General features: G+C 39.2%; 1 protein-coding gene across 3 annotated transcripts in view; it reads right to left on the bottom strand.

Moving 5' to 3' along the window:
* The window catches only part of TJP1 (tight junction protein 1), a gene marked incomplete at its 5' end in the record, with an annotated part of 163,460 nt that overhangs the window by 35,546 nt on the left and 111,779 nt on the right, over positions 1–16,135 (bottom strand). For all 3 annotated transcript variants that reach the window (XM_082005310.1, XM_082005311.1, XM_082005312.1), the window contains 4 exons: positions 503–782; positions 2,245–2,347; positions 2,566–2,690; positions 8,137–8,193. In XM_082005310.1, the coding sequence (XP_081861436.1) occupies positions 503–782; positions 2,245–2,347; positions 2,566–2,690; positions 8,137–8,193 (565 nt within the window). The remainder of the gene's footprint in view (positions 1–502; positions 783–2,244; positions 2,348–2,565; positions 2,691–8,136; positions 8,194–16,135) is intronic.

Genomic DNA, 16,135 nt, shown 5'->3' with positions numbered 1-16,135 from the left:
GAGGGAAGTATTTGAATACTTACAACACTGCTTTACACAACATTTACACTGGAAACAAAGAGGAGGGCGAACTGGGCACATGAAGGGATGTAGTGGAATTATGCTGTGCATCTACCATTGCATCAATCTCCTTTCTAACTCTGCTGTTGTTCAAGAGCTTGATTTAGATGCTACTTACAATTTTCCCTCTTTCAAACAAGACAGACACTGAAGACAACTAAAGTATATGGAAGGTATGTAGCCACTAGCTACCAGATGTCAGGTGCATAGTTGGGATTTGTTTACACTATATAATGTTTTACCCTTAAGCACACGTATATTGGAATATGAAAAATACCACCAGAAATGCAATAGCAGTTCCAGCTAGCTACTGGCAAAGTGGGCAAACAAAACATTATCAGCACTGTTCATACAGTCCACGAAGCCCTTGACACAATACTGACTGCAGCAGTTGGCCTTTAAGAACCAGCAAGTCTTAGCAAGAGAATTACATGCAAGTTACCTTCATTTTTCCTTGATTTCACCAGTGTTACTTTGGTAGGTTTTGCAGGCTGACTGGAAGTAACTGACCTTCTGTCCGATCTCGGTGATAAGCTTCTCTCTCTGCTAGCACTTCTATCTCTTACCCAACTCTTCTCATGCCTCCTGTTGGCACTTGGACCACCACGGCTGCTTCTTGGATCACGTATCTCTTCATCATAGCTATCGTCCTCATTTTCAGACACTGGTTCAGGTTCTGGTCGAGCCACTGGAATCTGAATTTTCTTCATCCTTCGGATAGTCTACAACCAAACACCAGATATCAGCCTCTGGCCATCCAATGCTAATGGTGTTACTAAATGTCAGAAGCCAAGCTAATCCCAAAACTCAAAAGAAAACATACAGATGAATTTGTGAATGCTCTGAATTCTTGCATCCTCATTATAAAATTCTATCCAATTAATACAGGAGACGCATCAATACAGATTACTAGAAACTGTTTTTGAGGGGAGGGATACCTTGGTTTTTACAGTTGTTTTAGTCCTTTTTTGCTTCTGCAAAACTGGCAAAAGGAAGAACAGCAGCCATTGTAGCATAACTTGATACTCTGTCTTCAGAGCTGCATATTTGAATGCCCTCTCTCTTTGCTTAAACCCACAAATCAGTTACTGGCACTGCTAAAAACTTCTTTTGCTAACATGTAATCTACTGCATACTCAGTTTGTTATTGACGGTAATTCTCCTCAACTTTGAAGCCTCCCAATCTTCCAAAGCAATGTTTATGCAAGCCACAGAGGAAGGGGGAACATTCCCACTTAAAGTTCAAAGTTGGTTTGCACTAACGTAGACAGCTGTTTCCACAATAAGACCCAACCCTGTTTAGAGGTTTACTTGCTATGTGTTACAGAACTGAACCATGTTATACCACAAAGCTTTCATTAATTGCTTTTCTCTACATAAATCTACACACCAAATACGTAAGATACTGAAAGCCCTGCACAGCTCGCCACACATGATTTTGGGTAAGCTTTAAAGAATTGCTAAATCTACAACTGCAAAATGACATGATTTTCTGCAACTGTATTAGAGTACAGAAGAACACTAAAAGTACGTCAGCACAACAGCTTTTCTACGTGCCCTAGAAGTCTGTTTTCCTGTACAAAGAAATTGTTAAGGATTGAGATTTGTTACAAAAAATAGAACACAAATGCACAAACTTCCACAGAAAGCTGGATTACTACCCTTTAGTGCTGACCTGTTCCCTTTTGCTAAGTTCAAAAGCCAACCACTTTGAATAAGCCTACAAAATGATAGGAATTAAGATAATTATACTTTATTTTGGCAAACTGTTTATTGAGCATAAAGAGAGTTACGTTGGTGCCTGAACAGTGGCTAGAGTCCTTTAGCATACACCAGCCTTTGAACAACTTGATAGAAGTGCACTTAAGAAAGCAAATACTAAACAAAGCTGAGAATTGAGCTTTTGGCAAACTGAGAAGAACTTCACCATGAAGAAAAGGATTCTGAAGTATCCAGTGCCCCACTACCCCAACATCATCATTCACATTAAAAAAAAAAAAAAACAACTTGAGTGACCCACATGATAAACATGTCATGCTCATCACTTAAACCTGAAGCATCACACAAGTATTATTCAGTAACCTTGCATCATGCATGTATTTCATAGCAGACATGACACCACTTCACTTTTGTTCTGTAATTACAAAATTTAAGTAAGCTTAAATCTTCAAGACATTCACTTACAATTTTGGCATTCTTCCCACTTTTCCTCAGTTGCTGAACAGCAAACGCATGCTCAACATTATCCATTGAAACTCCATTAACCATTGCAACGCGGTCGTTTTCTCTAAACGAAAAACATCACAACACACAGTATAAATACTTTACGCCAAGGGGAAAATAGTGAGGAATGTGTGTCTCTGAGCAAACTACCTGTATTATAAACCTAGTATACAAACACTTACAGATAGATATCCTGAGAGCAAAACAATTAGAAGGTTAAGCTACCACTGACAAAAGATGAACGCCCCCCAAATCAGAATCCAGATATAGTTTGGCACTTACTGTAGCAGTCCTTCCGCTGGGCCTCCTTTCAGGACATCAGAAATAACTATTGATGTCTCACCACTCTGAAAGTGAGGATTATCTCTTCCTCCAGATATTGCAATACCAAATCCAAATCCAGGGGCCTATAAAAGAACATGAGAAATATTTTTACTTTCTAATGTTGACATGGTCACAACTCACATTCCTGTGTCAAACACAAAAAGGTCCTATGGGATGAATTCAACTTTCTGGAAGAAAGAAGGCTCAATGAAGCATACAATGCTACGCAATCCAAGAATAGGAGAGAAATTAAAAACAAACAAAAAAACACTTTTTAGAAGGCAGAGAGTTTCAGACTAACTACCCAATCTCTCCCAAGAGCAACATATTAGTGCTCCCATTTGCATTTTTATGGCCTGGGCCTCAGGTGGTCATCAGTAAGACCTCGATTCTTCAGTAAGCATAACAAACCATTTTTTCAAGATACTGATTCAAACCCATATCACTTCCACTTTCTTTGAGGTTTCACATTACGGTATTTACCCAGCTTGACCTCGCTTAGCAAAGGAACCGACAGGACTGCAGCACAGAGTAGTATTACTGCAGGCTCAGTTCTTAGGAATAATACGAAGATCACTTGTACCATTAAATACATCAAAACCTTGTCAGCACTTGCAAATCATCTGCATCTTAACAAAAGTAATTTGCTTCAATCTTTTCCCTCCAGGGTGACCTGCCACTTCAGCAAGGTCAATGCCTCCAAAAAGTTACTCCTGTTACATATTTCAAGATAAAAAAAAAAAATGATGCTTATATTTCTGCCTGGAAGCCATGAGGGTGGGAAATAAACTTTCTAAATATAACTGATTTGCAAACTATCTAGCTCTTCCATCATTGCCCAGAAAACATTGTCAAAAGGGTATTACCGTTTAAATAAATTCTTGAGCAAGATACAGTATTTTGAAATTTTCAACTATGCAAAATACAGTCACTGGATAGAAAAGATCAGGTTTCAGTCAATTCCTCCTCTCTGTTTCACACAGCATACACTCCATGCTGGCAAACTTATCCCTTTCTTTTTCAGACTTTTCGACAAACATGACCCAGCTTTAGCAATGAATTTCATAACCTTACAGGGACAGCAGAAGCAACCTGGCAGTCTGCATCTGGCTGTAAGATACATGACGTTCAGCTTTTTGGACAGTAATTACTGATCAGAAATCCTGCTTTCTATTTTCTCCCAAAATAGAGGTCTTAAAAAGATGGTCCAGGTTTAGCCTGTAAGCAGTGAATAGGATCATACAGTATTAAAAGGAAGATCTGGAGACTTACTGTTCAGAAATTGATTTCAACAGTTTGCAAATACTGTTGCCAGGTATGAAGAAAGCAAGTTGGTCTAACAAGTGTGTGGGAGTGGGCAGGGGTACACCTTACTGCTTTTTACATGCATTTTAGTCCACTAAAGGAAGACTGGACATCTTCTCAAGATATGTTCGAGCAAGATCAACCAGAAATCATGGCTGGGATTCAAGAATTACCAAGTGAAACCCTGTGCCATGCAGGAGGACAGACTAAAAGATCATAATGACTACTTTTGACCAGAGCTGAGGTTTTCTTTCAGTTTTATTTTTTAAATAGTCAAAGACTATACAATAGCTTATGAAAATATGTAACAAAACCCCCTTTCAAAACAGTAAAAGCTCCCCTTTCTCATGCCACTGCTTCATCTTTTCGTTTTCCACTACTCTAATAGAATTCAGTTTGCACTGTATTTGGGTGGGGAAGGAAAGGCAGAAGAGAGATAATAACGAAGACATTTATGTCAAGCTTCATTTAAATTTTCTCCATACACCGTAAAGAAACAAACAAAAAAATCTCATAGTTCTCCACTCATGAAAAGCAGTAAAATCATCAGGCTAAGGCCAGCAAATACCATACTATCCCCTTTTTAAAGGGGCATTACAGAATCAAAACACTTCTGAACTGCCATTAATTGTTTAGAAATCAGTAACTGCCCACTGTAACAACACAGAAACATTTTTTCAATGTTGAATATCTCAGACACTGACATGTTAAAAAGGCTAATCAGTCGACTACACAGACAGAACACCTTATATAGTACCTGCTAATATGGCTTTTTTTGGTTTTCTTCAGAAAAAAATGCATGCAAGTGATACCAACTTTCCTGAAATTTGGTGATTACTCCCAAAACTGCTTTTTGTTTTTACAGTTTTGTCCACCTTTATGGAGCCCAAGAAGAGCTAAAAAATCCTACTCTGCCATACACAGGAACAATGAAGCTATAGTAGAGAACAGTAGAGCCCCTCTACTCTGCTCTGGTGAGATCCCACCTGGAGTCCTACATCCAGCTCTGGAGCCCTCAGCACAGGGAAGACACGGACCTGTTGGAGCGGGTCCAGAGGAGGCCACAGAAATGATCAGAGGGATGGAACCCCTCTCCTGTAAGGACAGGCTGAGAGAGTTGGGGTTGTTCAGCCTGGAAAAGAGAAGGCTCCGGGGAGACCTTGTTGCAGCCTCCAGTACTTACAGGGGGCTTTTAAGAAAGATGGGAACAGACTTTTTAGCAGGGTCTGCAGCGACAGGACAAGGGGTGATGGTTTTAAACTAAAAAGGGCAGATTTAGACTAGACATAAGGAATAAAATTTTCAGAATGAGGGTGGTGAAGCACTGGCACAGGTTGCCCAGAGAGGTGGTAGATGCCCCATCCCTGGACACATTCAAGGTCAGGTTGGACGGGGCTCTGAGCAGCCTGCTCGAGTTGAAGATGCCGCTGCTCACGGCAGGGAGGTTGGGCTAGATGACCTTAAAAAGGTCCCTTCCAACCCAAACTATTCTGTGATTCTAGGAACAGCACAGGCTTAAAACAAAGTAAAATTGTCAGTGCTGGCATTACCAACAGGACAAATACTTGTCTCAAGACAGGAATAAATGTAGTCAGAAATTTTCTATGTCTTTTTGTTAACACACACACACACCCCCCACCTAAGAAACTAGCTGCTTTTCCTCCCTATTTTTAAGGCTGCTCATTATAATAGACATTAGTGGTTCTTACTCATCAACTAGTTTTGATCAAATACCATTAATAAAAACCAATTAAAATGGAAAAAGAAACCACGGTTACATAGTTTCTTTAGAGCACTTGGAGGGACAACAGATCTGCTTGCCATTAAGCAGGTACTTGTGAAGAGACAAGAGTCTATCTAGACTGACACCAACTCCAGACTTCTCTGTCTCTCCCAGGGGGACTTACTAAGGTTTTAGAAAAATTTATTCTGGATCAGATTTTTTCAATGAGTTCTCTAGCCTTCTTTCTGAGGGCAAATACTGACAGAACATACAAAAAAGTTTGGTGAATCCCAAGACCTTCGCAGGCATACCAATAAAACAGGAAGCCAGTAACATGACTTGCATCTACCCCACAGAAATTCAGCATATGTTAAATGTCATTCAATCCATCATTCACAGCCAGCTTATTGCCCTCAGCGAAGCCAAAAATCAGAGGGACTTTTCAGTGTGCCTCACTAGAGAAAGCAAGTTCTGTAGCTCAGCCAAGTGGAGCAGATAAACTCACACAGAAAATATTCCACAACCAGAGTGGCATTTTGAGTCTATTCTAATTCTATTAACTTCTAGATATCTTTGCAGATAACCAAGATCTGAACGCATTTTAGCCCTTCTGACTAAATGGAAGTAACCTCATTTACTTGATAATCCAACACTACAAGGATGTCATAAATAAAAAGCGAAATGAAAGCCCCCACAAAAGGAAATATGCAGTCGCTCTCTTAAATCCTCTTCCCAGTGCTAAGGACAAATTCTATGCACCAATTGGCTTGACATTAGCCTAAGAGTTTTGGCTTTGTTATCTGGCAGATGGAAAACATTGGGGTTTTTTAATTGGCTAAATTAATACTATCAAAGTTATTAACAGTACATGCCATCAGCCTTCAACATCTAAATGAGAGATACTTAGCTAACAAAACAGTTTAACTGCTAAAGCTGGCAGAAGTTTGGCACATAAAATATCATAATCAAAATGAAAATCATACTTTCACTGCTATACTATACAAGGACCTTTGACTTGGCTGCAAGTGCAACCAGAGACATGATTTCTAGTTCCTAGCTATTATTTCAAAATTTGTTCAAGGTAACCCCATACTGCAGCATTATTCCTTTGTGCACTGACCAAACATAATTTTCAGGTTTCACTGAAAATACTGCTCCAATTACCCACAAAAATATCCCCTTCAGGAGAAGCTAAGCTATCACCAAGTCTACTAGCCAGCCTTGTATTGCTATAGCATTTTTTTGTTTATTTTTGAGTATAAGACAGTACTGATTTAATAAGTAATAGCAGTAAGAAAATGTTAAGTTTGAGTTTACACATGTTCCAGGAGTGACTGGACAGCTTCAAGAAGAGAACATAAAGGGCAATTACATATGGAAGTACTTCTAGCTCAAGAACTTGTTGACCTAAAATTGTTGGAGGCTTGAAAAGTAGCCTACATAAGTATCACTACACATTTTTGTTTTTACTTATACTTTTCTGTCAACATGTGGTTGCAGTTAAGAGACAGGGTACTTTGTTAGACAGCCTTCTGGTCCAACAAAGTGTTAACTGCTCTCTTCATAAGCAGGCAGTACTAAAATGGTTATTTTGAATCAACAACATTCAATTCACAAGAATCAACAACTAAGAGGTTTGTACAGAGAATTAACACTTTATCTGACCAGCTGACCTATTCATTCACATTTTTAGTCACAAAAGTCCATTCATCTGGTCAATGCTATAAATCTAAAATGCCTTGATTCTATGCTGAAGAATTGAAGGCAAACAATATAACTTGCTCACTTGAAAAAATTCTTGTGCATCTCCCTTTTCTTGGAATGGATATAGATTTGGGCTATGATTCCATGGTCATTTTAATACTAAGCTGCTGCCAGAAATGGCATCCCACCTTGTTCTATCTTTCCCCAAGCAACTCATTCTTTATTACTTCTCTTGTACAGCTTCACAATAACTACATCAGAAATCAATTTAAGAGTAACTCAAATGAAAGGAGCGTCAGTCTAAACGTAAAAGCTGTCTTCCTATTCACTGATTCTTAGTACACATTTCTTTGTGTAAGGTGCACATTTTGACCATTGAAAATCACTGTTTTCAGCCACTAATTTAAGAAAGTGGCAAGCAATAGGGTAGTTTTGCACACATTTGTTTATACTTAACTACACTGGTTTATGCCCCTGCAAATAAAGTTTTAAAACATTTAAGTATAGTTACAGCACAATCATGAATGAATAGTTAGAAATCTAACTGCTTCCAGTTACATAAAAAAGTAATGTAAAGCTTTGTTTCTGGCATGACTATTTGTAGGCAGGCTTATCTCTGAAACCCAACAAACAAACAGAGCTCTATCAAATGGAGCTTTTACAACACCTCTAAATTTAAACAAAGGAATATGACAGTTTCCTCTTCTTTTACTTCCTGACATCTGGCTTTTTCCTATTGTTTTCAAAAGCTACCAGTATCCTGCGTAAGGCACATACAACCAATTGTATGAACTTACCCTGTGAAGAGTCACTGTATGTTGTTCCCATATAGCTGTTTCTTCCATTGTTGTGCTCTAAGGAAAAAAAACCCCAAAGATTAGACTTCACTGTCAACAGCTGTAGTAAACGACTGTATAATACCATAAATAGAAATTTATACTCAAAAGTAACATTAATATTCATATTGAATAGCCACAGAGAATAAGGGCTGGCTCAGTTGTGACACATTTCCTGTCTTGATATGTCACATCTGAACTTCCCATGCTCCTAGGGAAGGGGGGCAGAGGGAAGAATAGGCAAAATAGATTTCTAACCATTATATATTTCAGAACATGAAGTTGTAACGCAGTTTAAAGGGAAGGACTACAAAAAGCATTTGTGATGTAGGCTCTCTTGGTCACTCATTAAGTGTACAGTAAATGAACGTGGTCCAAGGCCCACTTTCAGTTTTCTACTGTTATGATTTGTATTTATATTCTAACTTATATACTTCATACTTTGGTGAACACTCTCGTTTTGCCTGCTCTAACTGTACGCCAATTGCCACTAACTCAGGAACACCCAGCTACAGATTACAGTACCTGTGCTACTGTATTATGCATACAGGTCACATTTAACAGACTCCGCAGTTTAATGTAGGCTAATTTCTTTGGCGAACAGCAGCACTGCAGAAATAAACAAGGTCCTCTCTAAAGGAACTAGATTAAACAGTAACATTATGACAATATTTACATACCTGCATGTCTGCTTAAAAGAGCAGACACTTGCACTACTTAATGTGCCATGACAAGCAAACATTGGAAAGGGGAAGATGGCACAAGGGAAGCAAAACTAGCAGAGCCTGAAAACAGGCAGAAAGGCAGCAGGAAATACATAGCAAACAGCATGAAGTCTCCTGCTATCTCACTGCTACATTTTCTACCTTTCCAGAGGGAGTGCCCAGTGTTTTGCTCCACACCCTCCCCTCTCACAACCAAGCAATCCACTAACTCAAGAACAGCATTTAGAACATGAACATCTCTGCAATACAGGAGTGTTGTTTTTCTTAAAATCTACTTTACTCTTCATTTGTTGCAGTTACATTAACTCAAACACTAGAACAAAAAAGTATTCCTAACTTTGAACCCAGCCCTGTATTATAATAGAGAACAGCAGCAGGAGGGCCTACTCCCACAATCAATACCTCTGAAATCTTTATCCAATTTCTTAACATCAGAATTTGCAACTAGGTTTAAAGAGTGAGTTCTTCTCATGACCCCAAAAAGCTGGGGTTTTTTTCCTCCACAATTTGTGCTCTAATTTCAACAGGTAGGATGTGCTACATTACTGCTTATTTCTTTCAGGGTTCACTTCTCCTGAAAGTGTTGGTGCAACTTAACTGGGATGTATTTCATTGAAACAGCTTTTTCTCCCCCCCATGCAGTACCAAATATTACTCCTTTGCATCACAAATTGATCCAACTGTGCCCCAGAATTAGATTATTCTTCTCCAGCATTTATACACACAAAGCCATCTTTGAGACAGAACGTTTTGCTTGCTAAACGATTAATGAATACCGATTTTCTTCCCTATGTCTGATGCTCTCATTCTGTCTTAGTTTTGGCAAGAGCTTCTCATCAACAAGTGAAGAATTATCTCCGCAAGTAAACTTTTAAAAAAAAAAGCTTGAAGTTGCTCCTCTTCAGAAAAAGGTGCAACAGGAATCCAACACAGCACTGCAAAAGTCACAATTCACATTTTAACTGACGTTCATTTCTATCTGCAGTTATCAAAGCAGTTAACTGGACTGGCTCATTTATTGCCTTTGTCCTGGCAACTCCACGCAGGTACAACACTCCGCCAGCAGCCGGAGGCACTTTCGCACAGCCCGCTGAGTTACCTGGCTAACGAGGCAGCAGGTTTCAATGGCTCCGAGTTCTTGTGCCTCGCTGGTGGAGCTTGGTACACAGGTCACTGTTCCGTGCAAACACACCAACTGGTTCTGGATATGGCAAAGACTGATAAAACCCAGTTTAACCAGCCAAGCACTGCTCCCACGGGACCTGTGAGAACTGGCAATCCCAGAGTCTGAGCAGGCCAAGATAACAAAAAGAGCTAAGCAATGACTAAGGAAAGTGGAAATAACCTATGTAACATGCTTCCTACCTCACAAAAAAACAGGACAAACCCCCCAAAACCACCCACAAACTCACCAGCCTTTCTAAAACTGGACAGGGTACCACTGTTCAATCTACTGACTGGGGCTGCCATTTTTAATGCCTTTTTCCTTTCTCTAGGAGTTCAGTCTTTCCACTTCCTTCACTTGTTCTTCTCCATTTTCTTGCTCACACTATCTCCTCTACTCATCTATTGCTATCACATCCCCAGATTTTACTAGTACATTCATTTCAAATTCACAAGACTTGGAAACATCAAATATCCATTAGTTGGACAGCAAGCCAAGTAATATGTTATTTTCATTCTTTCTGCATGCCCAAACAGTCCAATCAAGAACAGTGAGAACAGTTCAAAGGCAGCCTGAGGTGAGTTGTTGGCTTTGACACAAACTGCTTATGTTAGTTTCTCATCCATAAAGAATCACATTCACTCACAAAAGACTCAGAAGTTTGATGAAGACCTGTGAAGGTACTTGCCCTACTAAGCACTGACAACTGAGGCAGAGGAACTAGCTTGTGCTACCATCAACTGACAGCCCTGCTGTGATGCTGCTGTTAGACCATACTCAAAGTGCTCTATTTTTCATGCCATATTTGAATTTCAGCAAACTTGGAAGGACCTAATTCCCAAGTCTTTAGAACTGGCAAATACCACTTGTAATTAAGGGATGGGTGCAGACAGTGTGGGTCTGCAGTGAGGGTGCCAGCCCTGCTACTGCTGGTGCAAAGACTGTTACCCCAAATTACGTTACCCACCACTGATTTAGGGGAAATCAAGGAGACTCAGCAGGAACTGATAAATACACACAGCCTAACACCCCAGAAACTAGTACTAAGACGGAACAGTCTAAGATTAGAGTAACTTAATAGAGACTATTCAGCACCTTTGAAATCCAAGTAGACAACTAACAGCATTTGAACTCTGCAAACTCCAGATACAATGCCTTCATTACTTAGTTCTCTACATGTATTACGAATAAAAAAATATAACGAGAATAATGGTATCATGACTTCAGTGTTGGAAAAAAAAAAGATATATTTTGTGCTTTATTAAAATGAAGAGTTTCCTGAAGCTCATCTTAAAACACTCTTATACAGACTACTAATTTTCAGCCACTAATTTAAAACAGTGGCAAGCAAATAAGACAGTTAGTATTCCCAGCTCTGCATATGGGCAAGTGGCTTTTTTACTCTTTAAATAATAATAAAATTTTAAAACCGTAGATGAACTTGCAATTCATCAATACGGAAATAATGCCATTTATCATTTGCTCAGAATCTTGGAAGTATTAAATCTTGTTCAACTCTTTCATCTTTGAAATTGCCCTGAGATAAAAACATACCTGAGTAAACATCTTTCCAGAAAGCTGCCTTTGTGGGCTACAAGGGTCCTTCAAACAAACATTTTTTGTTCGCCTTGTCAGTCTATTTCTTTCCTGCTTCTCAAAGGCTGGGTTTTTCATTTTTATTGTTTTTTAAAAACATGTCTCTTCTCATATGACTCTTACCTTCACACATGCATCTGGGCACATGCACACATACAGAAGATGGAATTTCCCCAAAGGATTAATTCAGGACATATGCATCAAGATTTTTCTTTCAAGCATCACGAAGGGAAAAAAAAAGCCTTGCTGGCTACAAGTTTGAGCAGTGCTGTCATGTTTACAAATAGCATTGCTCAATTTACCTCTACTGCAGTTGGAAAAGCTGTTAGCAGCAGCAGCAGCACTGGAGCCACCCATGGGCTTGAGAAGACAGTTCAAGTTCACGTTTGGAAAGATTCAAACACCACCACGGGAATTAGTGTTTTATACCTAAAACAGCGCAAAGTTCCTGGGGTAGTTTTTTCCAGGATAAAACTTACTTCTTTAGACCTTTACACCTAGAGGAAGACCTCGGACTAAGGCCAAAGCTCCTACTTATTCTTGAAGTCAAAGCCAGAACAGTTTCCCAATGTTTCTTTGCAAGTCTAGGGGGACTTACTAAAGGAATTATCTTTCTTGTTTTAACTGAACTGCTTTTCGTAAGTTAAGTGTGTCAAGAATGACAAGTTAGATTTTAAGCAACTGTTTGGTCAATTATGATCAAATTTTGACTCAAAGGAGTTTTCCATCACCTTATTTGTCAGTAAAATTCAACAGTAATTTCTTATAAATAAACAGTAAGTGCTAAATATCTACTGTTGTTATACATTTCCACATATTTCTCACAAGGACAGTGAGATCGTTACATTTTCCAAGGAAATCGTATTTAGGTATCTCCCTTAAAACAGGCAGATTTGCAGATTTTCCTCTGGCCAACACAGGAGTAACCTACCATGGGAAGCAATGAAGTACTTGTAGTACTTTACAAACCTGGTTTTGCAGATCAGCATTGACAGCTGTCCTGCAGACAATAAAATGAAGCAACTACTTCTGCTACCTCAGGGGACATATTGTTTCTATTCTCTACAAAACATAATAGAGAGGAAAGCTATCTGTGACAGATCCAAGTCCCTGCTCTAACCCTTTCAACCACAGAGGGCACAGATCTACTACTGGATCACACACTCAACCATATAGAGAACACCACCTTTGCTCCAAGCTTGCAGCCTCACGTTGCAGCTTCTGTACATGTTACTTCCAATAAAAAGCTGACATCTAAAAAACATTCCTGGTTGTCCTGATATAATCATAACAACCTTCAGAAATAGGGGGTTTTTATTCAAGACATAGAGAAGAGAGAAGAACTGGCAAGGGGCAATACCAAAAGAAGGAAATAAGTTTATATTTAAAGCCAACCTCTTCAGGACACACCAGACATGCATACACCTTATCTATCTTGCTGCATTTCTATTTGGCTTCTAAAATTAATTCTCAATTATTCTTGGGGACTTCCACTTCAGCAATAGGATGCTACGGAACTTAAAAGTTTTAAAGGTTAAATGCAGAATCAATACCTTTTGATTGCGCTTGTGTGAACAATAATTAAAAGCACTTATTGTTACAATTAGCATTTGCAACTGTTACCCAACAAACCTGCAGAAATTCTTGTATCTACGGGGTGATATTTACTATTTAGAGAGAAGAAAATCGAAGTCCATATCCCAAACACAGCTTCCTGAGGAAGTTCGGAAAAGAAACCTGAATCGTGCTCAGCCAGCCCAAAGCACAGAATGAAGAGGTCATTTCCCCAAACACAGCATCTTTCAGCACTCAGCTGGAGCAGTATTTTGTTCCAACACTGACCAGGAAGACTTCCTATGGACACTCACCTTCATCCTTGCCTAGTTAAATTACAGCCACCTTAAACTCCAACAGATACCTTCCAATTGTGTTATCACAAAAGCCTTCAGCTGACTAAAAGACATTTTTTTAGAAATTGTTCCCCTGCAATTAGTGCAATTGCAACAGAATCCTACCATCAGACCGATTTTAATAACTGAAATGAAAGCTTCGTCTTACATAGTCCTTATACAACTTATGCAATGCACCCCATCTACAACAATGCACCCCATCTACACTACAGAGTACCTTAGAGATGGTTGAGCTATTTCAAATACTGGAAGCCAGCTACTAAAGCAAGGGTAGCCAAAGAGGAGGGTATTTCAAGGTAGGATAAGTGCAGCAAACTGCACACTGCTAAAGCTGGCTTTTTGTACTCAAAACTGTGGTATCTCTGTATTACACTTTGTAAGCAGCCTATATCCTTGTTTTTGACTTGATCATCATTCTTTGCAAGGAGGAAAGACTGTTTCCCTGAATGTATTTGTGAGAAAAGACTCAAGAGATCAGACAGAGCTCAGGGACTGCTGCAGACACAAAACACATGCACCTGATGCTATCTGATTATTACTTTTACACAGCAATGCTAAGCAAAGGAGAAAATACGCACTAAAGCATTCTCTTGTGAGATCTATATAAAAAAAACCTCTCATTCATCACTGAAGCTAAGCCAGTTTTTAGTCTCACCTTCTGTCTCAATGTACATTCCTGGAAGGGAAATCAACCATCTCTTTTGGAAACAGAAATACTAACCTTTTCTCTCAGGCAGATGTAGTAAACACCTAAAAGTAAAGCATCACACAGAGCTCTTTTTTTTTTTTTTTTTTTGCCTATTTCATACATTACATGGATCCTAAGCTCTAGTCAAGAGCTCCACTCCTCCCAAACACTTGTGTATATTCAACAGGCCACCTCATGAAAAGCCTGTAATAAGAAATACACCATTATTAAAGCTGGTCTTCAAATTACAATGTGCAATCCAAGTTAAAAAAAAGACATATACAGAATTCTCAACACTGCATGTTAATAAAATGAATTTAATTTTACTTAGATCAATCTAGAAGTACAAAGTCTCTACTACCATAGTACCTACCTACAGTCTGGACAACAGAAGTCGTCTTTACATCATGAATAGCAACCTTGAGGAAAAAAAAACTAGGACTAAACTTAAATATATATTAATAATAGCTAGGCTGTTTCACCATTCCACTCAATTCTCCCTGTGCTTCCACAGCCACATGCCACTCCATGGGATATTACCTTACTAAATACGATTTCTACTGCTTCCTTCTCTGAAATTCCTACAGTTACTTGCTGTATTTTGAACATGCAGACACTGCACAGACCTAAAAACATCCCTTCTCCTAGTTTTCCTGATGAATCTTTGTGCACAACATTTTTGCTCTGACTTCTGCGCACTATTCTCTCCAGATTAAAAAAAAAAGCTCAGTCTAACTCATCACATACAATACCCAACTTGCTTACCATGACTCACTTTCCCAGAATGGCCCCTCATCTCCAAGCCTCACACACCACAGACAGCTCTCTGATCTCTCAGGGTCATAAAAACTTTTTGTTGTTGCTGCTGCTCAGTACAAAAAAACCAGCAGACCCTCCTTCCAAAGAGGCCCTAAACCAGAACAGTATGCAGTAGTTTGGGGGGGATATTGCATTTTCTTGAAATAGTTAAATACTGTATTATAGATCCAGTTAAACCTGAGTATTTCTAAAAGTGTTTATGATACAGGCCTAGTGAATACAGTTATCCCCAAGTGGCAGAAGGCTGACACTCAGGAGTAAGTAAAATGAGAAAGTAAAACCCAAATGCACATACACCTCAAATGATCTTAGGTCAAATTACTTCAGATGAAGAGTAGCACTCAAACACCCTAGTAACAGTATCAGCCAGCAGCTAAGCAAAGCTTACTAGCTTCATGATCTCTAAGGCGTGGGAACACTGTGCTTTAGAATTTGGGATCCTTGTCTGTTTTGCTTCTTTCCATGTTGCTTTCCAGCTGGCAGTGAAATCACATAGGATCACAAACTCCAAAGTGCTGGCAAGAAGCATTTCACAGATCACTACTCCATGCCAGTATGCTAGCAAAATGGAACCAGAATCAGAAGAGAACAGAAAGGCTAAAAAGCAAAATGGTAAGCGATGTTTCTCCCCGCCTCCAAGTGACGTTGCCAAAGGGAAGCACAAATGGTTTGCACTGTGGTTTTGACTTGTTAAGTCATTTCTCTAACATATTGACCTAGGTCAGTATTATTAGGACATAAAGATTCCAATGTAATTGGAAGTATTTATCTCTCTTTATTTAAAGATCAGCTTTAGATCAGATTCCATTTTTCTCAAATCATTTCAAAACCAAGAACTTGAAGAAACTCAGTGTAATATTTTAATTCTTTAAATCTCAGGGTGTAAGATTGCCCAGGAAGGCTGTGGAATTTCCACCCTTGGAAGTGTTCAAGACTCGACTGGACAAGATCTCAGGCAACCTGCTGTAGCTGATCATGCTTTGAGCATGGGGCTGAACTGGATGACCTCCAGAGCTCCCTTCTCAGCTCGCTCTTCTGCTATTATTCTGTAACCCAG

This window comes from Phaethon aethereus, assembly GCF_964289735.1.
Source record: "Phaethon aethereus genome assembly, chromosome: 12".
NCBI classification, from domain to species: Eukaryota; Metazoa; Chordata; class Aves; order Phaethontiformes; family Phaethontidae; genus Phaethon; species Phaethon aethereus.
The sequence above is the reverse complement of the archived record's forward strand: the minus strand, read 5'-3'. Positions and strand labels throughout refer to the sequence as shown.